General features: G+C 42.9%; 2 protein-coding genes and 1 long non-coding RNA gene across 5 annotated transcripts in view; 2 read left to right on the forward strand and 1 right to left on the reverse strand.

Annotated features, from left to right (window-relative positions):
* The window catches only part of LOC117670078 (uncharacterized), a 39,695-nt gene extending 19,525 nt beyond the window's left edge, over positions 1-20,170 (reverse strand). The window contains exons 1-3 of one of the 2 annotated variants that reach the window (XR_015730330.1): positions 19,904-20,170; positions 19,392-19,520; positions 2,252-6,191 (exon numbers count right to left, since the gene is read on the reverse strand). This is a non-coding gene — a long non-coding RNA (uncharacterized LOC117670078). Of the gene's footprint in view, positions 1-2,251; positions 6,192-19,391; positions 19,521-19,903 lie in introns of those variants that run through there. The other variant, XR_004592574.3, reaches the window with a different exon arrangement.
* On the forward strand, positions 4,319-17,820 carry MTMR11 (myotubularin related protein 11). 2 transcript variants are annotated; one of them, XM_034424962.3, is made up of 17 exons: positions 4,319-4,876; positions 6,732-6,804; positions 7,155-7,288; positions 7,627-7,699; positions 8,108-8,250; positions 9,320-9,398; positions 9,619-9,775; positions 10,359-10,446; positions 10,966-11,054; positions 11,602-11,732; positions 12,708-12,777; positions 13,396-13,466; positions 14,352-14,524; positions 15,070-15,240; positions 15,376-15,624; positions 15,716-15,994; positions 17,023-17,820. In XM_034424962.3, the coding sequence occupies exons 1-17, from the start codon at positions 4,820-4,822 to the stop codon at positions 17,137-17,139; spliced, it is 2,154 nt and encodes a 717-aa protein (XP_034280853.1). In that variant the 5' UTR covers positions 4,319-4,819; the 3' UTR covers positions 17,140-17,820. The 2 variants fall into 2 exon arrangements, with proteins under 2 accessions (XP_034280853.1, XP_060550215.1); XM_060694232.2 differs by lacking the exon at positions 4,319-4,876 and adding an exon at positions 5,865-5,938.
* Positions 20,171-20,236: 66 nt separating the features above from the next.
* On the forward strand, positions 20,237-23,086 carry SF3B4 (splicing factor 3b subunit 4). The gene is made up of 6 exons (XM_034424963.2): positions 20,237-20,580; positions 20,751-20,879; positions 21,014-21,556; positions 21,730-21,921; positions 22,163-22,333; positions 22,564-23,086. The coding sequence occupies exons 1-6, from the start codon at positions 20,547-20,549 to the stop codon at positions 22,746-22,748; spliced, it is 1,254 nt and encodes a 417-aa protein (XP_034280854.1). The 5' UTR covers positions 20,237-20,546; the 3' UTR covers positions 22,749-23,086.
* Positions 23,087-27,062: the final 3,976 nt, after the last annotated feature.

Raw genomic sequence — 27,062 nt, forward strand, 5'->3', positions numbered from 1 at the left:
GTCTCCTCCGAGTCCCGTCAGCTAAACAATGCCGGCTGGTGGGCCCGTGGGGGAGGCCCTTCTCTGTGGCTGCCCCAGCTCTCTGGAATCAGTTACCTCCTGAGGTCCGGACCATCCCCATCCTATTGGCCTTCCGAAAAGTGAAGACCTGGCTTTTCCGGCAGGCCTGGGGCTGTTGATCTCGCTCTTGTGATCTGGCGAGATCCGGCCATGAATGACGTGAATGAGTTTTTAATGTTTTTAATTTTTAAATGTTTTTTTATAATGATTTTTTAAAATGTATTGTGAGCTGCCCTGAGTCTTCGGAGAGGGGCGGCATATAAATTGAATTAATTAAATTACATTAAATTAAACTTGCCCTGTTAGAGGGGTCCACTTTTCTTTCTCAGTACAAAACCAAGGAATGAATCAACTGGTTCTACCATGGTAAAAAGAGTTCATATTGGCCAGGAAGCTGCACTGTGTCATTCCTAATCACTCAATATGAATCTAGAAATTTTAATCCCACATAACATAATTTATTAATGGTGCAGATTTTTTAATAACACTTTTGGAAAAGGCTCGTTTATGCAGTGAGGGCTGCTGAACCATATATCCTCTCTCTGAAATAGTATAGGGTCTCCTGATCAAGCAGGGGTTGGGTCCTTTCCAATTCTGTTATTCTGCTGCTGCTGCTTGTGACCAGATTAGGAATATCTGGATGCCAGACAAGATGAATCTTTGGGTGAATCCTGTGTACGATGGGCTTATATTCAGGATGGAAGCTTTACTATACTTCGGTTGGGCAAAGGGAAACCCAAGTAGCATCTGCTGGTTTGATTTCTGGTTGGATTACTTCTTGACAGAGAGAATTGCAGTTTCCTATTTTGTATCTGAAGTGCCAATGAAGCTTGTTTCTGCTTTCCCACAAGCATCACTGCTGGCTCCGCCTCAACTATCAAGCCCCATGCTGAGTCTTTGTCCCTCTCGTATATAATAAGCTGCTTTCAAGACAGGCACTGTGGCCTCCAAAAATAACACTCTTCCGCTTGACCAAAGATGCCCCGAGGTAGGGAGACTGGTGAAGCAAAACATGCAGTATAGTTTTTTGTTTTGCTGTGGAGTTAAATTTGTCCTCTAACTGGGAGGGAGTGGGAAGGAAAAGAATTTCCGGAAGAGAGGCAGAAAAAAATACCTGCAACTGTTCAACATTCCTTTCAAGGTTAGTGAATCTGAAAATAGCTTTGGAAGAATAAAAGGGATATATTATTTGGGACATACAATATCCCAAATAAGCTCAATTTGCTGCCTTCTGTTTGCTGTAGTAGTTAAGGCATCAGGCAAGAAACCAGGAGACCATGAATTCGAGTCTTGTCTTGGGCACAAAAACCTTGAGCCAGTCACTTTCTCTCAGCCCTAGGGAGGAGGTAATGGCAAACTACTTCTAAAAAAATTTGCAAGGACTTGCCCAGGCAGTCTCCAAGAATCAGATATTGAACAAAAGGGTGAGGTAGTGGGGAGCTTCTTTAAAGTAGATAAGCCCTTTAAAAAATCTGGGGGAGGGGGGTCCTCCACTGCTGTGTTTGGCTTAGGTGCAGCATACCAAATTCCAAAGTTATTCTGACACCTTTCAGCTAATACTTGGTTTTAGGCGATCCCTTAATAGGATCTCTTTGCCCTGTTATAGCATTTTCTACGTTTATAGATACAATTGAAGAAACAATTTGTTTCAAGTTAGGTCATTTTGTATTTTCCTGTGTTTGCTTATTTATGAAGTATCCTACATATTTTAACTCCAAGAGTTCTCAAGTTAGTAAACAAATGCACTATTATTATTATTATTTATTGAATTTCTATACCGCCCTTCTCCCGAAGGACTCAGGGCGGTGAACAGAATAAGATTTCATATACATATAATAATTTTTTTTATATAAACAGTAAATAATAAATTGAGTCAACTTAGTGTATCTGCTAAGACCTTGGCATAGAATTTAGATGTTTATGCTAGCCCTGCTTGTTGAAACAGAAAGGTCTTCAGGGCATGTCGGAAAGTGCGAAGATCTGTGATTATTCGTATTCCGAATAATTATGTTAAATAAGCAGAGTTGGACTTGAAGACCTCCAAGGTCCCTTCCAACTCTTGTTATTCTGTTCTATTCTAAATAGCAATGACACTATAAAACAAAATTGTTCCAAGTTAAAAGAACTGAAGTCAATTTTGAGGGGATCCAAGTCACCTTAAGACAGTTTGAAACAAAACCAGTTCAACGTGTTTTTTATTAGGAGCAATAGTAATTTTTATTAAATGTTCAGAATTGGAAAAGGAAATATGAATGAACATTTAGTTTCTTAACATTGCTTTTTAAAATATATATATAAAGAACTATATCTATTGGAACCAGATCAGAAAATTTTCTCTCTTGATTAGGAAATGATCACTTGAAGCTTTTAGGCTGGACAGTCTCCTGCTTTGACAGGGAAAGTGGGAATGACTCTATACAAGGGAGTGGGGTTTTTCCCACAAAGATGTAGAGGGCATAAAGTGAGAGAGAGGGAGAAAGTTACATTCAGACTTGGCAAGATTCTTTCACTACAATGGTTCCAATAAAAGTAGCATTAGACCTCTACGGCACCGGTTTCCTGGTCCGGTTGTCTCCTTTATAAGGCTGACAGAGGTCAGAGGCAGGCAGTATTTTTATTTGCATCTTTTCAAGATTAACCAAGAAGCTTTCTATGATAAGAATAAATCCTCTAGCTAGAAGAGTTTTCTTGTCTCTAATATTTCTTTGGACAGCAAAGTACAAATGAAGAAGGCACGGCAGGCACTCTGCCAGCCTCTGCTTCAGCTTGCATTCCTTTTCTCTATTTAATCCTCCTCTTATATTATAAAAGCCCCCAGCCAGGGAAGGGTGACCTCAATACACCTCCCTGCTCAGGCATGCTGAAGACAGCTCTTGGCTTCTGTGCGGGGAATGCCTGCTGGAGTCCAAGAGGGCTGCCCTACCCAAGTATGCATAGTTGCTGTTTCAAACTAAGGTCCTCTAGCAATGTGGGAAAGCATTATTAATCAGTCCCAATTTATATATTTACTCGCAATAACTGGAATTGCAGTTTGCTTTTTCAAGTTGAAAAAAAGCTGCTATATAATACAAAATAATATTTCCACCATTCAGAGACTTTGACCTGAGATGGTCTAACACTCAAAGCTATTCAGCTTCAGAGGATGGTCCTTATCAGAGACTTTGTGACAGGCTACCCTTTGATCCTTCCAGCAAGACCTCATTTGGTAATCAGTAGCCAAATTTCCTGAGGCTGCTGCTAACTTGTTTTCTTGGAGAAGGAAACAAGATTTGGCCAAGATCTTGAAGTCATATTCCTAACTTAGTGCTCTTCAGATGTTTTGGATTGCAACAGTTATTATGACAGCAAGCAGGTCCAAAGACCGCAGGACCTAGGTTTAATTGTTGTTACCCAACAATTCTGGTGATTAATGAAGGTTGCAAAATAACTCAGTTTTCAGCTTTCCCACACTCTCAATATTAAGTTCTAAAACAATTTGGATTTATTTGTATCTAAGCTGCAGCATTTACATGACAACTCTCCTCCCACTTTCCACAAATATATTTTCTGCAAAAAGTATATGCACTTTATTTTTTTTCATATATGACAGCAACACCGGTTTGTATATAAATGAGATATTTTGTTTCACTGTACATAATTTGGAACTTGCTCACAATGGACTTTTATTTCTTTTTAATGTCCATTATCCATTGTTTTAATCACTCTAATTTGCTGTTGTCAGTAAGGCTAAAAATCTTGCTGCTTACAAATGCCAGATCGTATGTTAAAAAAGCACTAGCTTCCACTATAGGTGGGGGTTACGTTACATCCTCTGTTATCACAACTAATTTATGATTTCTGCCTTCAATTCTTCAACACTCTAGCTCTTTCCAAAATGATTGCCAAGTTTGCCCTTTGTGGAGAGGGAATTTCCTTCTGGAAATTTAAAGAGAGGACTCTGCCTGTCCTTGCATAAACCACACATTTATACCACTTACTTGCAAAAAGACCTAATGAGTGATTTTTTTATTTTTATTTTTATGACAGGATCCTGCTCATTAGCCTGTAAACTGTAAATCCAGGACTCTGGATTTGTGTTATAACTAAAGCAGCTTGGCAACAAGGCACCATCCTAGAGTGAGCGCTCTGTGAAAAAAAGCAGCTTCTAGGAAAGGGGAGCTGTTGCTGGCAGCTGCATGCAGCATACAACCATTGCCTGAGCGTCAGTTTCACCCGCCCTGCTTATTCCACAGAAGGAGGAAGGTGTCAGTTTCACAGAGAGGACTGGAGGACTGAATGGCCCTCCTGCGGCTGCTCATTTCCAAAGGGCCCATTGCAGCAAGGGGGGGTGTGTGTGAGAGGGAGGCCTCCAAGGAAAAGCCAAAAGCCGCGCCTTGCAGTAGCTAGCAGCCCTCCTACACGCACAGCTGCTGGCCAGCTTTTCCAGATGTCCTCTCCAAACAGCAGCAACATTTTATTTTTCAGAAAGGACTCCGATTAAAATTTATCCATTCTCTCTGCTTCTGCCCTCTCCAAGGAAGACTTTGGCATATGCAGAAGAGCTGCTTCAGTTATCTTGACTCGCAGGAAGGAGAGTTGGAGGCATCTGATCACCAAGACCCCCGTCCTACCACCCCCAGTCCTAGCCTGCATTTCAGATTCAAGGCTAATCAGAGGGGGGATTTGGGACACGGACTTCTTTCCCTCCTTCTTGCATTTCTCCCACTGCACTCAAGAATAGACTCACCCCCTTTTTTATGGGGCACACAAAGACACTACAATGCTTTCTATGTCCAAGAACTCTTTTAAAATTAAACACCCTCTTCCAGATACAGGGGTAAGTAGTCAATCTGCCTGTTGTTTTGATGTGCGAATGAAGGTTGAGTAACTTTTTTTGCCAGCTATTTGGGGAAAGTGGGGGAGGAGGGGGAATATGGCTATGAATATACCTTCCGGTTTTCTACTGTAATATTCTCAAATGCAACAGAGGATTAAATTATTCTGTAAGATCCTTCTAGTAAGAAGAGGGTGATGTGTGAGGTCCGCTGCAAGGGTCTAACTAATTACGCAATGGGTAAATTATACAGTTATTACACCTGGTGGTAGTGGTATGCATATGGGGAAGTTAATTCTACATTTTGTGCAAATGTAAGAATGTTTCAAAGTGGCACCTGTGTTATCCAGGAGTTCTTCAAAAATAATGTGCATTGAAATCATTGGGATGCAAACTGGGTTAACCGTATCCCTGCCACCAGGAAAAACTTGGATTTTTAAACTCCCTTTTTAAACCACACTACTATCAAAGACAAGGCAGCCACTAACATCAATGTGTTCTCTTGCACAGCAGAATGGATGGACAGCACCACTTGTAAATAAATATCTCTTAGTAAGAAGGGATGGAAAAACAATAAAGTTAGGTGTAATGACTACTATCCATGGCATTATGTTGGGAAATAATTTCAGTGCAGCCAACTGTTTGTTTTTGTCTTCTTTTAGAAGGTTTAGAATACTGCTGCAATTTCAAAGCACATTTCTACAATTATTTTGTGTAAAGATCTGCAGGAATTCCGCGTCCAAACCCTTAAGTTGATTCAAAGCACTGGTCTCCCTTTTTGTTTAAAGCAGTAATAATTTTAGAAATGGGTGTTTGTTTCTGTACGTTATGTACTTGGCCATGGATCGTTTCAGCAGGGCAACTTTCCCGTTAATGATTCACAAACATTTGGAATGTTTTTTAAAAAATCCTGCCGCCTGGCTTTAATGCTTCTTTGGCTTTTGAGCTGGTAGCTAGGAAACCCAGCCTCTTGGCCCGAGTGCTTCATTCCAGGGTTCCTGCTATGACCAGGCGGCTGATCTCAGGCGATTTCTTTAGAACAGCCAGGGAGGCCAAATAAAACAGGTTAAAGACTGTGACTCTAAAGTGCTTGTTTCAATATGCTTGACATTTTGTCTAATTAATAGTTTATGTATATTTTTCTGCTTCAATTGTCTTTGCTTTTCCAAGAAAGGTCTGTTTTTTCTTACTATTACATACATTCTCTTTCTCTTTCCCTTCGGACATTCTTTGCATAATCAAGCAATGTTTTCCAAACTGAGGCAGAAGTATGCATGACGGAAGTCAGCCAGTCCAAGTGCTGTAACGATCACTGGAGCTGAAGATACAGGAATACATAATCAATCTAAAGTTTATGACTAAAGGAGAACATTTGTAGCTCAGGCTTGACATGAGGGGTCCATGGTGCTCTCTGAGTTTGCTTGTTATTTTAGATTGACAACCCTCAATCTAAAGTTTAGAATGTAAAAGAAATGGTAGGACAGACCCGTGCTTGATTTTACTAGACTGTCAGAGAAGGTAAGGGAGAAAATCATTTTGCAAGGTGATTTACTGATCTCTTAAACTATACTTGGCCTTGAAACTTTGGTGTAGTCTAGTGGATAGAGTACAGTCTTGTAAACTGCCAATATCTTGTGCAACTCCCCCCCCTAAAATTATGAAAATAATATGCAAAATAATCCCTTGTCTCTTTTTTCACTAGTACTGACAAGACAACAAGTGTTGTCTGTTTTATCTCCGCTTGGGTATTACTTTAAGAATATCCAAATATGTCTTACTCGTTCAGATTAAAGATCTTTGCTTTTAGGAAACACAATTTGTGCTGCACTGGTGACCATCTTCATTTCTTTCTCTGCAGCCCAGGAGTCCAAAGTCCCCCCACATGAGCAGAAAGAGGAACGGAAATCGTCATACTCTCCAGTGCATTGCAGGTAGTGGGGAAAATGGGCCAATATGGGCATGCATGCACATGGATGTCAGTCTTGGGCTACATTTCTGAAGCATGCTGAAATTGCATGGAGAGGAAAAAGCAGAGCTAGACATGCTATTAAAAATGGAGTCAAACCTTTTATTGCAAGGAGGATATGAAGGGTTATTACTGTACAATGGTTCACTTGAAGTCACTGCTACATTTCTCATATATAAAATACATGATCCTTCATTACATACTTAATGTATGTAACTCATTAAATACTTCACATACTATATCCCATTAAGTGGCACTTAAAAATGAAAGACAAATTCCTTGTGGTCGTCCTTCAACTGTTACTGTTTATTTCAGGTGAATATATCCAAGAAGCAGCAGGTCATGTTAAAAAAAGTTCTTCCCGAGATGGAGAAGGCCATATTCCTGGCACACTTTACTGTACTAATTTAAGAGTGGCCTTCTTACCAGATTCCTCTCCAAACAATGAGGTGGGTTTGATGATTGATTCATGGCCACTAATACCAATTCAGGCTACGCCTAAAAGCAGAGAGCAGCAAGTGAGCAACAAGAATGGAAAGGTAGGAGGAAAAGATGGTTCGGAAGTTGTGCAGGCACGGGACTCAGAAGTGTAACACAGAACGCAAGAATTCTTGGGTTCTGCTCAATCTCAGAATTTTAAGCATGCCTTCACAGAAGAAATATTTTCTGTTGTATTTCTGCTTTGGGTTTGAGATACCTATCCATTCTAGATTCAGTCTGAATTTGTTGAATCCAGTGAGAACAGAAATATGAAAAGCCAATTAAAAGTTCTTTCTTTTCCTTCTAGAATGACTCTTGCTGTCTGTTTATGTGCAGTGACTATGAAGTGGCCCTACCATGTATTGGAAAACTGGTGGCTGGTAGGTTTAGAGGAAATATACCTATTTAATCTTTGGGTTTATAATAGCCAACTATTTTGTTCTTAGATAATTTTGCTCAAGATGCAAGAAATCAATCAATGTTTCTTTTCCATTTCACAGAGATGTATTCATGGAAATATTATTCAGCTTGAAATACCTCTTCAAATCTGTAATGTTTTCCATGGAGTATTTTTTGTTGTTGTTGTTGTTCTGAAGAACAGAGACAGAATCAGAGTGTAACAGTTGGGAAGGACTTCATCCAGTTTTAGTCTTGTAAACTGCCCAAGGCAGGAAACTGTTGTCTTATTGCTCTGTGAATTGACACTGCTATTGGTTATTCTAATAATCAATCTTTCCCTCACAACAGCCTTCCTCCTCCTAATAACATGATTTCTGTTCTCACCCCAGTGAATAGTTTCACAAAAGCCAAGGTGCTGACGAGCACATCTACACTGAAGTTCATTCCTGAGGAACTGATCATCTATTGCCGAGATTTCCGGGTGCTAAGGTTCCAGTTCCACGAAAATGGTTTAGAACCTCAGGCCTTCCGGGTAAGTTATGGAGGTGAATTCAGCAGAAAGACAGCTAGTAAATAGTGAGTCTAAACAGTCCTTCTGCCAAAAAATATTCTCACTCTGCATTAATATTTGTATGGCCCTAACCCTAACCCTTTTCTGCAATTAAGAGAATATGAAATTCTTTCCCCCTTCCTAATTCTGGCACTGGAAAATGCAAGATGGCACACATGAATTCTTCTCATCGTGGTAAATAATATTTTAGATACGAGAATCATTGTCCTCATTCATTGGCATACTTTATTAACTTCTCCTTAAAGGCAGAGAAGCCTTCTCTTTTTATTTATTTATTTATTAAATTTATATACCGCCCTATTCCTAAGGGACTCAGGGCGGTGAACAGCGAACGATAAAAATACATGTAATACAAACATTAATAAAAAAACCAATTAAAATATACTAAACACTCTGGTCCTAGATAATTCAAGACATCCCAGTTTAAAATAAAATCAAAAAGCAATATAAAGGGAAAGTTAGGCCAGGCCGGCCTGCTGAAACAGGAATGTTTTGAGGGCACAGCGGAAAGTGCGCAGATCCGGAATCTTCTGTATCTCTGGGGGGAGCTCGTTCCAGATGGTGGGTGCCCTCACAGAAAAGGCTCTCCCCCTGGGGGCCACCAGTCGACATTGTTTGGCTGACGGCACCCTGAGAAGCCCCTCTCTATGGGAGCGTACTGGGCGGTGAGAGGCTATTGGTGGCAGAAGGCGGTCTCGTAAGTACCCTGGTCCTAAGCCATGGAGCACTCTAAAGGTGGTAACTAATACCTTGAAGCGCACCCGGAAGACCACAGGGAGCCAGTGCAGCTCGCGCAGGAGGGGAGGCCCCATGGGAGCGCCATGCTGCTCCCATAACTACCCGCGCGGCCGCATTCTGGACCAGCTGGAGCCTCCGGGTGCTCCTCAAGGGGAGCCCCATGTTTTTAAAAAACAGATTACTTTTTCTACCCTTGGCCTGGATGCCACAGATGAGTGGCACAATAGAAATTTCTAGTCCCACCTAGGAAGCCAGCTAGATGACCTTGCTCTTCCATAACTTTACTTTCCAGGTGACAATGGCCATTGCACAAGCTCAGGAAAACAGTGGCAGGGATACCTGCTATGAATACTTAACTCTGAAGAATTTGGGTAAGTAGACATAGAACCCTAGAATCTTAAGGTTGGAAAGAGACCTTGGAGGTCTTCAAGTCCAACACCCTGCCCAAGGCAGGAGTCTCTACACGATCTCAGAAAAACTGTTATCCAATCTTTTATTTAAAACCTCCAGCGATGGAGCACTTGCAACATCAAAGAAACAGGGAGATTTTATTGAAATACACATCTCAACACATTGACCTCTGTGTTGTAGAGAACAGTTGCTTGGCCAGACAGGACATACAGCTGCAGGAAGAATTCTCAGTAGTGCTGTTTGAGACTCTCTGTGACTGGGAGAAGGAGCTGAAGCGGCTCGGTGCAGCTGACTGGCGAGTCAGCCCAGTCAATGAGCGCTTTGATATGTCTACCAGGTAAAGACCATTTTTAGAACAATGGGAGGCACTTGTCCACCAATAGCAAATGTTGCATTGAGGGCAGATGTGCTGATGGAGAAGTAACAATGGAAAGATGTGAAGCCAGGATGAATGGGAGAGAGAAGTTGAAACCGAGTCCTTCTGTCGCTTAAGGCTTAAGCCAAGGAGCCTACATCTGGAAGCTCTTGCAGCAATGGTGAAAAGCTAGTTAGTGTTTGTGCTGTGTAGCCAGTTAATATATTTATTTGTCTCCTTTTTTAGTAGAATCTTCTTAAACCCCAGGTATTTTAAAAGCATGCAGTCATGTTCTAATAAATTAATATTTGAAGCTATCTTGCTGCACCAAGAATCAGGCATGGAATTAACTACGTAAAGGTGTAGCAGTAAATACTAGATTGTCCTTTCTGAACACATACATTAAAAATCTATATTTGGCAAGCAGGTTCCTTCCAGATGTGTTAGACTAAGTCCTACCCTGCCCATACTAGCTGGGGATGGTGAAGTATAACTAAAAGGTACCAGATTGCAGAGAAGTACTTTGTAAAGTTTGGTTTCAAATGTATTTGTTTCCTTTTAACAGCCTTCCCAAATACTTGTGGGTCCCCAGTCGATTTCTGGACAATGAGCTGAAAAGAGCCTTTGTGCATTTCAATGAAAGACGAATACCAGTTGAGTATAAAACTGTGATTAGTGTGTGCTGTGCCACACACAAGAACAAGAAGGCAAATGAAAGAGGAAGCCTTTCTGTTAAGTTGCAAATAGAGGACCAGTGGGAGGGGACATTTATTCCATATAAAGGCTGAATATAGCATGATTCCAAGTTCCCACAACCTGAAAGACTAGGTTAAAATGGAGCCAGGTATGTCTACCAGTGATTCAGTATAATGAGGAAACTCACTTACTACTGTATATTAGTATATTGTGTGAATTATGCTAAAATTAAACCACAATAGGGTTTATTTCTAAGAGCATAGCACGTTCTATGAAAATTAAGAGTTGTGCTTTCTAAACCTGCATTTAGCATATGCAAACCCAGTGTGTGAGCATGAACGAGGAAATGTTTGCACATTAGAATACCTGCCTAAAAAATGTAAAACCATTTAGAAGAAAAAGAGGAAAGTCTGAATGTGAAGATCAGAAAAATCTTGCTCAGAACTCAAGTTTTTCCCCTCTGTTATTATGACCAGAGGTTGTGCTGGCATCACCCGAGAGGCAGTGATCTTCTTAGAGCAGCTAACTTCCACACTAACTCAGATCCAGAGAAGGAAGATATAAGGTATATGCCAACGAGAGAAACTCATAGCTAACAGTAAGACATGGAATTTTCTGCTCTTGAGAAACCAATTGGTTGAAAGACAGGGATGACTGGAAGGGGTGTGATGAATGATGCCAAAGGGTGGATTACCACTGTGGGACAGCTTGAGGGGAGGGGGAAAAGGGGGTCAGGACATCAGCAAAAACATGGAGAAATTTTTACTTCTATACTCAAAAAATTCTCTCCTGGTCCTAATATATGTATCACTTGGTTAATCTTGGGTAGGTCTTCTCCGGGGGCGGGGGAAACCCCAAGGCTTGCAATTCAATATGGAATTGAATTCCATTCCATCTTTTACATGGGAACCATACGTGAACTGCAGACACAAAGGATCCAGAATGATATAATCTCAGCAACTTTATAGAGTTGCGTTTTCACACAGCCAAAGCTCAAAAAGCTGTTAAATTTTGGCAGTGTCCAAATTGTGCAGTACCTTAGACTACTATTTTTTTTTTTAAAGTCTCATTTCCTGGAGTATTACTTCCACCCTTCCTATTTCTCTCTGAAGGGCAATAGAAACACTATTGTTTGCTGGACATTCTCAGTGTGTAATTGTAGAAGCAACTGCTGATCTTCCCAGCCTTCCCGAGATCCATCAGTCTTACTCCAAACTGTGGAACCTGAGCCTTTGCCTGACTGGTAAGCAGAATTAGAAGACAACTCTCCTTCTAAGAAGTGTGCCACACGCACGTTTTAGCACTAGCAAGGACAGACCAAGAGATCTCTCAACCTAATCATTAATTATGTCAGAATGTCTGTTTAAGTGAATGAAAGATACAAGATGACAAGTACTCTACTAACATCAGATCATTAAGCAATTTTGTCAGCAAGAAAATGGCATAAACAACCAGATAGGTTTGATAGGTTAAAAACAGGTTTAATGCTAGAGACAAAACTCCCATATTCGGCTACATTAATTTAAACATAAACACACTTAAATGAAGTCAGAAATTCAATTCAACCACTAAGAAATCCAGAAATACCTATGTGGATATATTGAGTTAAAGATCAGGAACTCATTGGTTCAAATACAACTCATGGCCTTAAGAAAGCTATTCTTAGTTTCAATTCTCACCTAATTTGTGAGAATTTCCTACAAAATGTCAGTAAAATCACTCCAAGCATGTTGACATATTTTAAAATCTATGTGAAATACTTTTAAACTATAAAAATAATACATGCCATAGGGCCTGAGGAATCTCCCATAACATCCACCCAGTTGATTTGATCCTACAGGGTTGAAGTGCTCCAGGTTTCTTCAAATAAAGAACTCTGTATCTCAGGAGGAACTTAGAAGGGCATCTTCTCTACAGCAGTGTCCGCCCTCCAGAATGTAGTCGCCCCCGAGAACTGGAGGGCCCCTTTCTGCTGTCAAGAAGAGCCATGAAAATTTGGCTCTTCACTTCATTGCAATTGCCCTCTTTTATCTATTTTTTAATTTATTGATTTTATTTTTAGATTTATGATACAGCTGATTCATTGGGTTTGGAAGCCTAGGATTCTATTCCTAGGCTTTTAATGCGCCTTCTATTATAAAAAGGTGTAAAATATCCCCACTTTTCACAAAATGCTGGTGTCAAATTTAACTTCAGTGATACTTCTTGCTTCTCCCAGATACATCTGTTGTACCTGATGAGAAATGGCTCTCAAGTCTGGAAAATACACGGTGGCTAGATCATGTACGGTAAGAGGTCTCAGACTTCTATGACAGCTGCCTGAACTGGAGCTAGTTATCCCGTGATTAATTCTTTCAATCACTGATTGATTAAGAAATAAGTTAATTCAAGACATTAATTCAAGTAAGTATTATATTTTCAAATGCAAAGCCTATATATACACGGAAATTATGGTGGGAAAGCTCTGGTTTTGTTTCTTGCTCTCTTTCAATGAAATAAGGCCTGTCTCTTGAAAATGTAGAAGATTGTTTACAAAATGACTTCTAGCTTCCTTATGATTTGAGAACTAATTCTTGCAAAATGAATCCTAATTAATTCATCTTGTGTTTTAAAGGCTGATTTTAGTTGAGAGGTAATTTTAGATTGGCCGAAGATCTGCTATGAAGAGAATTGCAGGGAAGAACCTAATGTTTGATTCACAACGCTGCCGTTTTTACATCATTTTTAAAAGAACAATGTTAGCATGCAGATATGAAAACCTTTCAAATGATTGATATTAAATATGACGTTATTCAGTATATAAAAGAAACTGCTACACAAAGTATTCTTCAGAAAGACAGAAGGACAATTAGAAAAATAGGAAAGGCTATGTGAGACTTGTACTTTTTGCTTTCAACATTGTTTAGATTATGCTTGAAGAAAGCCAATGAAGTGACTCTTCTGCTAACAGAGAGAAGTCGATCAATTGTACTGCAAGGTAAAGTAAGTTCCTTGGTCCTTAATTCCATTTTCAAATAATTGCTTGAAAGTTGTTTGCAAACTGTAATATATGGGTGCACACAATAAACCATAATTTCACAAATCATGCTACAATTTTATTGAAGATAACCAAGAAAGTCATGCTGTTTCAGATTTTCATTAGTGGTGTTTATATCAAGCATGTGTCAATATGGGAGCTAGACAGAAGTCTCCAAGGACCAGAGTAATTCTTTGTCTTCTATAAAAGCTGCAATAGACTTTCCTGATTTGTTATGCAACATCTATTCATAAGCACAACATAACTTGGGCGGGGGTGTTTCTTTTCCCAGTGCGCTGTTGCAATATAGGTAAACAGAACTGCCTACCTTTGAGAAAACACACTTCCCATCCCCGTTTGATTCCTTACAAATAGGATGAGATAGCTAGATGACTAGAGTCAAAGTGAATCTACAACAAAAAATATTCAAATAAGCTGACCAAAACCAACCCCCACCCAGGCCTATAGTAAAGTTAAAAACAAGAACAAAACAGGTCACTAGCTACAAAGCCCAGTGCAAGGAGATTAAAACCAAGGAGATAAGGCTTTAATGGGAAATCCTATTGACAGGAAACTAACCCTTTCTCATGGTCATGATATTGATTTGGGAACAGTGCCAAAATCTCACATGGAAGTACCTTCAATCAGATTTCACTATATTATTTCTGTTTATCCATAAGCTTTTAAACAGGATCTATGGTATGTTTCCTATTACATCTTTGTGAATATTATAATTTTTGTCTTCCTTGCTATTTCTAGTAAGTAAAATCAATTTCTCTGCAATTAATAATTATGCAAAACTACCATGGCCCACAAACTCTTTTTATCTGTTCCATTTCCTCCCAGAATCAGATGACAGAGATGTGAATTGTTTGCTGGCTTCCCTAGTGCAAGTTCTTTCAGATCCCTATATGAGGACTATACATGGATTCCAGAGTCTGATCCAGAAAGAATGGGTAGCAGCTGGCCATCCTTTCCTGCAGCGTCTCAATGTACTTCAGAAAAATGACCAGGATGAGGTCAGTTTGTTTTATGAGCTAGGATGAAATTGTGCCTTTAGCTATTTGAAATAAAATGTTTATATGTAAAATAAAATGAGAGTTGTTTTGGTGTAGTGGTTGAAGTGCTGGCCTAAAAACCAGGAAACTGAGTTCTAGGCCTCTCTTAGGCATGAAAGCCAGCTGAGCGACTTTAGGCGGTTACTCACTCAGTCCTACCCACCTCACAGGACTGGTGGTGTAGGAAAAATAGGAGGCAGGAATATCAGGTATGTATTCAGCCTTCAGTGGACCAATCAATTAATAAAACAGGATAAAAATCTAATGAAAATAAATGAAATGGATTTGCAAGGAACCCAAAGAATGGAAGAAGGGATAGCCTGAATCACTTTCTGCCTTTAAAAAAACATGGTGTTAACATCCACTATTAAGCATTCATTTTACTTTAATTCATCCTCTTTTCAGAAAAGAAGTTAAATGCAAAAAAGAGATAAGGATTGGGGGGGGGGGAATCACTTCACTGTTTAATCTGTTGTAATTCTTTTTTTTTTTTTTTTTTTTTGTAGTCACCAATATTTTTCCTGTTCCTGGATTCCATATGGCAACTGCTGCAGCAGTTCCCACAATCTTTTGAGTTTACAGAGGCCTACTTGATGGCCATATATGATAGCTGCTTCATTCCATTTTCTAGCACTTTCCTATTCAACTGCCAGTGGGAACGAAATCGAAAGAATCAGGTGAGCCAAGACTGGCAGTTGTGAAAAATAATGGAATTAAGATTGTTGTCCTAATTCCTTGAATATTAAAATCTATGAAAACAGGGGAGAGAAACATATATTGGAAATGATTAGTTTCTCTTTCTTTGTATCCAGAATCATTTTCTCAATCAAATTTACACTCCTATCAATGGCTGGCAAGAAAATCTCTGCTTAGAAATCCTGCAAAAAGGAGGCTATTCTGTCAAGAATGTAGGGCACACAAATTTGTCTACAGTTTGGAACTGGCTACTCAGATCCAACCCCTGGCAGACAGCACAGTTCAGGAACCCCTGGTACAATGAGAACAACTTCAACAATGGAGGCACTTTTAACAAAAAAATCCTACTCACAAATGATGACAAGGTGCGTATTAATAAACATAAGGTGTTATTTTTTAACATTTGGCTTGCTAGATTCAAAGCCAAGTTTCTTTTCTACATTCTTTTTCCTCTAGATGGAAAATATTTCAGAAAAATGGACCTTGTACATTTTTTCAAAAGGCTCCCTCAGTTTGCAAACCCACATTTTTCCTTGGAAAAATGGGACCCTCTCCAAAAAGTGTTTTCATCGTGTTCAGGCACTGGAGACTTCTAGAGAACAAGAAAAGTCTTGGAAGGCCAAATCCAATGGCAGCTTCATTTATCATAATGATTTGCTGCTTCTCCCATCATATATAGGGACTTCAATACGTTTATGGAAAAGGTGTTATCTTCGGGGGAATCCAGAAGTTCAGGTACAAAAAAACCCCAATAGAAAAAAGCCTCAGCTGAAATAAATTGCCAAATATAGCTTTTGAACTGTATATATATATATATTGATGGAGTCTGTAAAAGCCTGTTCAGCATCTCATCTTTACTGCCTTGGTTTCAAACATTGCACAGTAATTAAAATTATTTTTCAAGTGGGCAGTGCTATTAATCTGCATTGTTCCTAAATTTTAACCCATTCACTTGTATGCCAAAAGCAAATAAAATCTAAACATGCACAAAGGCCTCAAACATCTTGCATAATGTTAAAAAATGACAGGCGTGTGCTGCAGGAATCATTTGTGTTCTCTTCTTGCACTTGCACACTATGTCTTGGTGCCACCCAGAATCTGCTCCAGACACATATGTTCTCCTCCTATCCTCTGGCTCAGCAGATGAACCAATTTATTTCTGGTTCGGCCTTGATGTATATGAAAATTATTTATTAAAGGTTATACACTGCCTACTCTTCTGATTCTGGTGAAGTGGAGATACGGTAAAAGTGTCCATTCCATTTGAAACAGTGAAGCTCCAAAGAGTTTGTGGACAAACCATTGCTCTTGCTTCATACTGCTTCCTGGCAAGATTTTTCTTCAGCAGTTCCCCCATAGAAACTGCTCTATGGGTAACAATTCCCCCAACCCCAAAAAATGTTGGTGGGAGAGGAAATACTATCATCTTTTTTTTTGTTGTTGTTGTATTTGGTTGGGATAAAGGGATTTTTGAAGAAGTCAAGAACAGGCCTAGCAGCATCCTCAATTGTGGAAAATATTTTAAAGTAGATTTTCTCTCTTATGAAATTTCAAACTGCAGAAATTTGGATGCAGTATTGGATTAAAAGCATATTTCTAGAAATCCTTCTTGTTACATCCTCTTGGTGAAGAATTTGTGTCCTGTATTGTTGAACACATACATGGAGTATAAGTGCAAAAGATGATTTAAAATGGCATATATAGTAGTAGCAGCAACTATTTTATAACTTGAGTTTTTAATATCAATGTATGTCACCCTTCAGGTTGGCCTCTTTGCTTCCAACATTGTTAAACTCACTGAAGAGCTGGATCTTCTTCAAAAGCGACTAACCTATTTGCAAGCAAGAGGAAGCTGTAGCATAACTCTGGAAAATGCGTAAGAAGGCCACAACAGCTCATTAAAAATACACAGGGCTTCCTGAACGTTATATATTGCTTCTCCTTCATATGAAAACAACCACAACAAGCTAGGTTTTAGAAACTTCTTAAATGAGGCATTGTACTTTCTATATTCCATGAATAGTTTTCTAAAATGAACATCCTTCCAAATGAACTAATGTTCTTATGCTACAAAGACAATGGCATGCTATATATTTACAGCCCTGGAATACAGAAAAAGATTAATAGGAACTTTTCTTCTTATTGCCTGCGGTAATAAAGGTAACCTGTAAATGTATTAATTGTTAAGTAGCATCAAAAGCTGACCATACATTCAGTAGACAGAAATCATCAACCCTGGAGCCACAGACTCAACATGCATGATACACTGGTGCACAAAAACGTAATCCTTTTAGCTTCCCTCTTCATATATCAAGTTTACTGTTTATTCACTCAATGTGTTCTATCCGCTCTATGTGTGTGTATATATGTATTGTATATGCAAGTTTGTGTGTATGTAATCTTCCATATCTCTATAGAGACAAACGTTTGCCATAACTTCAATTTTATACTATTTCATAAGCTTTGGTTCAGAAGCCTTAACAGCAAACAGTAAATTGCCAATTTTAAGCTAATGGCTTTTTAAATAAAATAAAAAATTTTGTAAACATCATACACCCAAACTGTTGTTAAGGATATTTGTGCATTTGATGAAACGGGGGTTGTTTTTCTCCCTTTGTCACAATGTTACAAGGTGTTGTGGCCCACCAGTGGCCTGCGCAGATCGTGGCTGATCCCGATGAAGAGGAGACTGGTGTAGCGTCGCGCCAGCAGCCTGCACAGCCAGCGCTCACGTCAGACAGCGAGGAGGCTGAAGAGGATGTGGTGACAGAGGCAGAGACTCAGCCAGGGCCTTCAGAACCTCCAGAGATTTTTTCAAGTGGAGAAAGCGAAGTGGAGGAGCCTCTCCTCAATGCTCAAGCATGCAGGGCTGCCAAAAGGCAGGAGCGGCTACTCAGGAGGAGGTCTACTCGAGAGTAGGGATTGAGGATAATTGGCCACTCCCTTAGCCTATTTAAGTCGCACGCAGCTAGTGCTTTTTTGCTGGAAAACAACTCGTATTTATAATCAGAGTATTTTGGTTTATCATATCTTGCTTTCTGGGCTGGTTGCCAACCTTTGCCGGTCTTGTTTATTCTTGCTACTTAATAAATTTGATAAGGACCGTTGGTGTGTGTCAATATCCTCGGAAATCCAGAGCTGGGACAGAACACAAGGACGAATTGGCTTCCCACAACCACAACAGACCTTTATGCAAATTTTCAAACTGCAATCCGGAGTATATAGGAGACACCATTATTTCATACTCACTTCATTTGTTTGCATGTGTGCTATATACCAGCGGTCACCAGCAGGTGGTCCATGGACCACTGGTGGTCTGCAAGAAAATTTTGGTGGTCTGCAGAAAAATTATTTGCATTTTTTATATTGCACTAAATCAGGGGTCCTCAAACTATGGCCCCTGGGCCGGATACGTGCAATGAACATTTGTGTTGCTGCAGAGAGTCTCCCCCTTCGGGGTCTTTGGAGGGGGGGCAGAAATTCCAACTTGGAGTCTGCTTCAGCCTCCTGGTGTGGGACTCTGGGCGAAGGCTGGAGGGAAGCACCGCTGGTGGCGAAGAGCTGGAGGGCGTCATTCCAGTGGGATTGCATCATGGCCTGCAACTGGCTGACCATTTCAACCCACTGAGCCTCCAGGTGCCAGTACCTGGCCTTGCACTCCCACAGGTTTTCCCTCTTCTTTGAAAGCCTATGCTCATAATCCTCAGTGAGGTGTTTCTACTGAGCCTCCTTCTCGGTCAGATCCAATTTGAACTGAGCTGTTTTGCCAACTCTTTCTTGTGGCTGCTTAGCTCCAACAACTGCTTCCTGTTGGGGCCCTAGGGAGCCCAGGCGGGGAGGCGAGGAGGGGCTGGGAGGAGAGGGGCGAGTTGAGGCCAGCAAGGCACCGCTCCACACGAGTGACATCAAGTTGGCCATGCCCACCCAGTCACATGACCACCTAGCCACACCCACCCAGCGGGTCATTAGGCAGATCATGTTAGTGGTCCGCGGGATTTAAAATTATGAATTGAGTGGTCCCTGAGGTCCGAAAGGTTGGTGACCCCTGCTATATACACCTTTTGCTATTTACTTTGCCTTTCTTCTCAGCTAGACCAAAAATAAAAGAAAGAGCAAAGCTTGTTTCACCCACCTTGGGCTAAATCACGTTTGCTGCCTGAAGTTGCCTTTCTTAACCAGCTTTTGAAGCAACTGCACAGTCTTCATCCCCTCTGCCAGTGGCTTTTCCTTGGCCAGACTGGTATTGTACAAACACATTGAGCTGGAAAAAAAAAGTAAAGGGTTACTATCTATATAAAGGCCTGCCATAGGAGTATTTGGGGTCTAAATAAAACTCTCTGCCGATTTAGCACGAAGCAGATAGGCCACCTGCCCCTCCTAGACATGTTTGCCTGAAAATTCCGATTTAAATCTCTACCCCGTTCCCTGAGGGGGGTCCAGACCTTCCTTCCCTTTGCTCAGCCAGGCCATTCTCTCAGCCACACTCTGCCTATGCTCAGAAGCATCTCCTACTCTATCCAAACTTCAATGTGCGGGGAAGCAATTACTTTGCATTTTCTTCCCTGCCTGACAATCCCGAGGAGGCCGAGACGACGGCGGTAAGACCACAGGACCCATCATTCCCAGTCCCTGGCTTATTCCTACCCTTGCTGAGTCTCGAGCACCTCGCGAGCCCAAACACGGCCTGGCTAGAAGAGACAGAGGCGCCAATGGCTGCCATTCTATTTGGAGCAGAGGCTCCCACAAAACTTAGTTACTCAATTTTTTTTCTCTTTTTCTGCCTTCTTTTAAAAGGCAACGATTTTCCCCTCAGGAATTGGCGCGCGAACGAACAAAAAAACAACAAGAAAAAAAAAGCTGAGCGCGTGAGTCGCTACTGCGCCTGCCTGGCGAAAGAAAAAAGCGGGAAAGGACGAAGAGGAGGGGTTTGGGATAGGCTCGCACTGATTGGCCAGATGCAGTTTCCCTCTTCTGGGCGGAAGTAGCATGACTGGTGGACCCCGGAAGTTCTGGTTTTATGCCACGTTATTGCTGTCGAAATGACGCACGTACGCAGAAGACGCGTTGTTGTGATATAGTGGCGGGCACTTCATTATTTTTTAATCTGACTTCCGCGAGGAGATGATTATGCGCGCGAGTTGCCCGGTAACCCTTACAGCCAACTGCCTACCACGGCGAGGCGTCCGAGCGTCCGCCCAGGAACAAGATGGCCTCGGCGGCCACGTTTAACGTAATTTCCGGCTAGGATCGGAAATGCGAATGAAAGCCGGGAAGCGCCCGGATCAAGATGGCGGCGGGCCCCATCTCGGAACGGAACCAAGGTAACGGCGCCGGGCTCGGGGTGGCGCGGGGCGGCCGCTCCTCAGGCCCGCGCGAGACGCCTGGCGGAGTCGCGGGCTGGGCCCCAGGCACCATCCTCCGAAAGGGTCCGCAGGGGCGTGGGTCGGAGGGTGGGCTGGCGCCGCCACCTGACCGCCGTCTCGCCCCCCAGATGCCACCGTCTACGTGGGCGGCCTGGACGAGAAGGTCAGCGAGCCGCTCCTGTGGGAGCTCTTCCTCCAGGCGGGCCCCGTGGTCAACACCCACATGCCCAAAGACCGCGTCACGGGCCAGCACCAAGGTAAGCGGGCAGCGGGCGGCTTCTTGGGCAGCCCAGTGAGGCTTGCTTGGCCATGGGGCCATGCGCTGTTGGGGCAAGCGAGGGCACCGATGCACAGCGGAATCACCTGCCCTCTCCGGGTTGTGTCCTTTCAGGTTATGGCTTCGTGGAATTTCTCAGCGAGGAGGACGCGGACTACGCCATCAAGATCATGAACATGATCAAACTCTACGGGAAGCCCATCCGGGTCAATAAGGCCTCGGCCCACAACAAGAACCTGGATGTGGGTGCCAACATCTTCATTGGCAATCTGGATCCGGAGATTGATGAGAAGCTGCTGTATGACACATTTAGCGCCTTCGGGGTCATCCTGCAGACTCCAAAGATCATGCGTGACCCAGACACGGGAAACTCCAAGGGTTACGCCTTCATCAATTTTGCCAGCTTTGATGCATCAGATGCTGCCATAGAGGCGATGAACGGACAGTACCTCTGCAACCGCCCCATAACCGTCTCCTATGCCTTCAAGAAGGATTCTAAGGGGGAAAGGCATGGCTCAGCGGCTGAGCGCCTCCTCGCTGCGCAGAACCCCCTCTCCCAGGCCGACCGGCCACATCAACTCTTTGCAGATGCTCCACCCCCACCCTCGGTGCCCACGCCAGTGGTTACCACCTTGGGACCAGGGGTTACTCCTCCAGGTACACCAGTGCTGGGGCTGGTAGCTTCCGACAATTGTTTTTTCACGCCAGAAAAAAACAATTAAGAAAATCGTTTTTTCTTAATTTCTGAAAATGTTAACGAGTGATGCAACCAGGGGTTTGTTGGGTGCTTTCTCCAGTATTTCAGGGTGTTCTGTGATTTTCCATTATAGGCATCCCCCCGCCTGGATCATTTCCTCCACCAGTGCCCCCTCCGGGAGCTTTGCCACCAGGATTGCCTCCAGCTATGCCACCTCCACCCATGCCACCAGGGGCTGGTGCCCCAGGACCTCCTTCCACAGGAGCCCCCGGAGGGGCGCATCCTCCACACCCACATCCTTTCCCTCCTGGTGGGATGCATCCAGGTACGTTCTGTGATTTGGACAACTTTCTTCTTAGCAGAACACCGGCTCTGCCTTCGTCACTGTAAGGAATCTCAGTACTGGGGGCTGTGGGAGAGTTTGGGAACAGCGGGGTCCAGCTGTGGTCCCTGTAAACCAGCTGTACAATGTGAGTGAGGTCTTCCTGATACAAACTGCCAATCTATGTCTTTGGAACAATGTGAATGAGTGAATGAGAAATCCCTGCCTTTTTTTGCCTTCCTAGGGATGCCTCAAATGCAGGTCCATCATGGAATGCCCGGGATGGGCCCACATCACCCTGGACCCCCAGGGGCAGGGGGTCAGCCACCTCCACGCCCACCTCCAGGCATGCCCCATCCTGGGCCGCCCCCCATGGGTATGCCACCCAGGGGACCTCACTTTGGATCACCAATGGGTAAGTGGAAACCAAGGTCTGGGGTACTCTTTTTCTTCTCTTCTCTTCTGGCTTAGTGCCATAAAGCCCTAAGGGGTGTGAAGGAAAACGCAAGCAGTTTTTCTCAAATCCCCCCAACAATGCAATAGCTCTGACTCACTTTCTGCCTGAAGCAACTTACCCTCACAGCTTGATGTGACCTTGGGAATCTTCTATGTGCCATCTAATGCCCACATGTTTTCTTTCTTCAGGTCATCCTGGTCCCATGCCACCTCATGGGATGCGTGGACCGCCTCCCTTGATGCCACCCCATGGATACAATGGCCCCCCTCGCCCCCCTCCCTACAGCTACCAGCGCATCCCTCTGCCACCTCGTCCTGCTCAACGGCCCATGGTGCCTCCACGGGGACCTATGCGGGGGCCTCTCCCCCCCTAGGCCACAATAGGTCACCAGCCTGCCTGAAAAAACAGCCGCCTCCTGTGCATCTCCCTTTTTTTGTTTGGTTTTCTTTTTTCTTTTTTTTTTTCTTTTTTTTTGTTTTTTGGGGGGGAGGGGGGGGAGACAAACATTCCAGCAAGCAGCATCTCCCTCTTTAGTGATGAAAAACATGGTCATGTCTTTGGCAGCATTGAGGGTTTGCACATCCTGATTATTACCTGTGTTCCCTTAAATTAAAGCTGGTTTTTCACTTTTCCCTTTTTTAATGATCCTGTTTGTGAAATCCAACTGAAAAACTGCTGTTTTGAAATAAAAAATGAGAAGGTTTTCTGTAATGACTTTGTCTGTGGTCCTGCTGCCCTCACAGAGTTTGGAAGGGGATCTGCTCCTTCCAGCAGGGAGGTAAGTGTATTGGATAGGGAGAGTCACTCAGCATCCAATTTAGTAGGACAGGTTGGGCTTTCCAAGTGTCAGACCCTTCCAGCTATAAGATTACTTTGCTGCTATTACCTTGTTGAATGTTGAACTTGGGGGAGGGGGTGTTGCTTGGTACCCGGATGTAAATGCCCTCCAGGCACAGTGGCCATGAGAGATTTCAAGAAAGGAGCTGAAATAAATAACTTTATTGTCATTGTACGTGTATACACAGTATACGCATACAACGAAATTCACTTAACACTCAAAGACCAGGTCCAACATACATAACAATCCCCAAACACACTCCCACCCACCACAATCCACCCCTAAACCACCCAAACATCCACACAACAGACCAAGTAATACTGTCCAACAGTTCACTGATGGTGGCCCTTTAGTTCATTGTTGAGTGCAATCATAGCTCTGGGATAAAAACTATTCAGAAAATGTGTGGTCCGAGTTTTAATTGTTCTGTATCTTCTGCCAGAAGGCAACAGTCCAAAAAGATTGTAAGCTGGATGGGAAGAGTCTCTGAGAATGTTATGCAACTTTCTCAAACAGCGAGATTCGAAGATGTCGTCCAGGGCTGATAGCTGGAGTCCGATGATATTCTGGGCAGTTTTAATGATTCTCTAGAGCTTTTTTGTCTGCTACAGAGCTGCTCCCATACCATGCAAGAATGCCGTATGTCAGGACACTCAATGGTGCTGCGATATTAGGACAGAAGTAGATGCTGAGATAGATTTATCTTCCTGAGCATTCTCAGGAAGTACAGCCTCTTCTGTGCCTTCTTCACAAGCATGTTAGCATTCATAGTCCATGAGAGGTCCTCCGAGATATAAATGCCTAGAAATTTAAAACTACCCACCCTCTCCACCTCACCATTTATGTACAATGGTAGATATACATTTCTCTTCCTACTGAAGTCAATTATAATATTAGCTTTTATGGTGTTAAGTGTGAGATTATTTTCATTACACCACAATGCCAGCCCTTGTACTCCTTCCTGTAAGCAGACTCATTGTTCTTATTAATGAGTCCCACCACTGTTGTGGTCATCCACAAATTTAATAATTGCATTGGTGTTATACAATGGGGTGCAGTCGTGTATACAAGGAATAAAGAAAGGGGCTTAGCACATAACCCTGGGGGGCTCCTGTGCTTAGTATCAAAGTAGAGGAATGGTGAGATCCCATCCTTACTGACTGCGGCCTACCTGTCAGAAAATCCCTTATCCACAAACAAATCCTCTGATTTATACCCAAATTGGACATATTAAAAAACAACCTGTTGGGTAAAATGGTGTTAAAAGCAGAGCTATAATCCACAAATAACAGCCTCGCATATGTCCCCTGTTCCAAGTTATTCAATACAGTATGAACAACAAGAGACATACCATCGTCAGTTGATCTATTACCCCTATTTGCAAATTGGTATGGGCCAGGGTGATCATCACAAGCTTTATTATATGGATGAATATTTTAACAGTAAGTAGGTGCGCTACATTCTGCCATGGCAAGGGACTGGCTTGTAAACCTTTTACAGTTGTGCACAAAATAAGATGGGTGAGAAACCAGCGTATCAGTGAGATGCCATACCTGGGAATTCCTCTGTCTACACCTGGCATGCCACCTGCCTGCATTCCCAGAAAACAGCCTGTGCCTCTTGCTATTTTTTATAGTAAAAGTTCATGCAATGCTTAAACATGGTGTTAGTTTGGGCAGGAGTATATAGGGTTGTCTTTCCCTTTATGACCGCTGACTGTGGGAGGAGGGAACCTGTGCAAAACAACCCATTCTTACAACTAGATCCTGTGTGCCCCGGGTCAGTTTGCAGAGTGACATGCCCTCTGCAAGGAGCTTGAACCCAACCATAGGCCACCTTCCAGAAGGCCTTAACCAAGATGCCAAACTCAAGTCTGAATTTCTCCCCCACAGAGACAGATAAAGCTGTTGATACAAAAATAACAGGGATTGACCTAGTTGACAAGATGCAGAAGACCCTCCTACCTGAGAGTAAGAATGGGATGGAAGTGGCCTGTTGGGTTGGAGCAGAAGGACAGTGGTGGGTTCCTCTCGCGTGCCCAGAAAGAACGGTGTAAAATCTATGAAGCTTCCTGGTTTCCACATAGTTGGTGTGATCACAGGCAAAGAACTGATAATTATCCCACATTCTGAATGTTAAAAAATATCCTGTTAAGGAAAATTCAACACTTCACAACAGTGCTGCGTTCAGACTTAAAAGCTGTCTCTTTGTGCTCTCTACACATCCCTTTCCAAGCAGATAAAACTCGCAGCACATATTTTAATCCCTGGTTGGCGTGTCTCGGGGAGTGAGACCAGAGCGTGTTCTGTTTTTTGCAGGATCCCTAAATTTCAGGGTGTTGTTTTTTTTTTTACAAAGAACTGACATACTTTTGGAAAATGTCAAAGGAGCGCCCTGCTAATATACAGTAGTAAAAATTATTTTTTTAAAATGAAAATCACATGTTCTAATAGCATTTATTGGGAATGAATGATTGTAAATTGGATACAAGAAGACAGTTGATGTGAGAAATGGACTTGGACCTCTGTGAAAAACATTTCCAAGGGGCAGTTTTCTGAATAGTTCACCTTCCTTTTCTTAAGCTTCCTGGCCTGAAAGATAAAGGGATGGTCTGAGGCTCAGAGTAACTTGAGGAAGCTTGTCTGTTTCAACCCAGTGTGCTAAAGGAGCCTGATCAGCTGCAGTAATAAACCTTTGTCTTTAGTTTAACTGGGAGAATGTTTCTTAAATACCCAAACTAACATTGAATAACATCCTGCAAATTCCTCTTCGCTCGTGAGCCACATCTCGAAAAACAAAGCCAAGCCAAGCACACAATGGTTAGAATCTTGCCGCCACTAGAGGTCACATCTCTGGCACAAACTGCAGTGCACGCTGAACCCATTTCTAAGAGCATTTGGTGTGCCCACCAGCAGCACACGTACCTGGCAGCTCATTTGGGCAGCAGGCGCAGAGGGATCCCTGGGGGAGCAAAGTGGCAGCTTCTGGATCTTCAGATGGGCTCTGAACAATACTTTGTGTGTGGATTAGGTTTGTCCTGGAAGATGAGTGAAGCGGGCTCTGCTGCCTTGCAAGGAGGCCCTCTGGGGCTCCCAAGGGGTGGGAGATGAGCAGGCCAAGATGTGGGACTGGGGAGCATCTGGTCAGGACCTCCTGGGCGGCCCAGAGGGTGGATTGTGTGGCAATTCACACTTCTTGTGTTGGGCCTGGGCCAGTGATGCCTTGGAAGGTAAAGGGGGCCTCCGAAAGAGAAAAGGGACAAGCACTGTCCTAGATAAAAAATGCAAGGCTTCAGATGGCTGGCATCCTGGAATCTCTGGAAGTGCAGGGCTGGTGTTCCTTTTACTGCAGTTTGGGAATGATATAAAAGGAATTAAAAGCCAAAGGACATCATCCTTCTTTCTCCTGGCTTCTGACCTTTAGCTAACTCCTCTCCTCTCCCCCCCCACTGCCCCGCCCCATCTTGGGGCATCTCTCTTCCACTAAGCTGCACTTCACTTCTGGGCAGCAAGACACCTAGCACCTGCTGGATATAAAAGGCCCTGCTCTCCCAGAGTGTTGCTATCTGAGCACCTCCAACCAGGACTCCTCCAAGACCCTCAGCCAGTCTTGGCTCTCTCCTGGCACCATTATCCAAGGTGCCGGTCTGAGCTGGGATCTGTGACCTGCTCTATACAAGGCCAGGTACACTCAGGCATTTCTGCAGCAGGAGGCCCTTTGAAGGCACCCAGGCTAAGGGAAGGGAGCATGACCTGTGAAAGCCCTTCTACACTGCTGGATTGGGGTTACAGTGCCCAGAAACCAGTGGGCCATTGGCTTATTTGGGGGGAGAGGGTTTTTTTCTTTGGC

This window comes from Pantherophis guttatus, chromosome 18, assembly GCF_059756535.1.
Source record: "Pantherophis guttatus breed Tessera chromosome 18, ASM5975653v1, whole genome shotgun sequence".
In the NCBI taxonomy this organism is placed as follows: Eukaryota; Metazoa; Chordata; class Lepidosauria; order Squamata; family Colubridae; genus Pantherophis; species Pantherophis guttatus.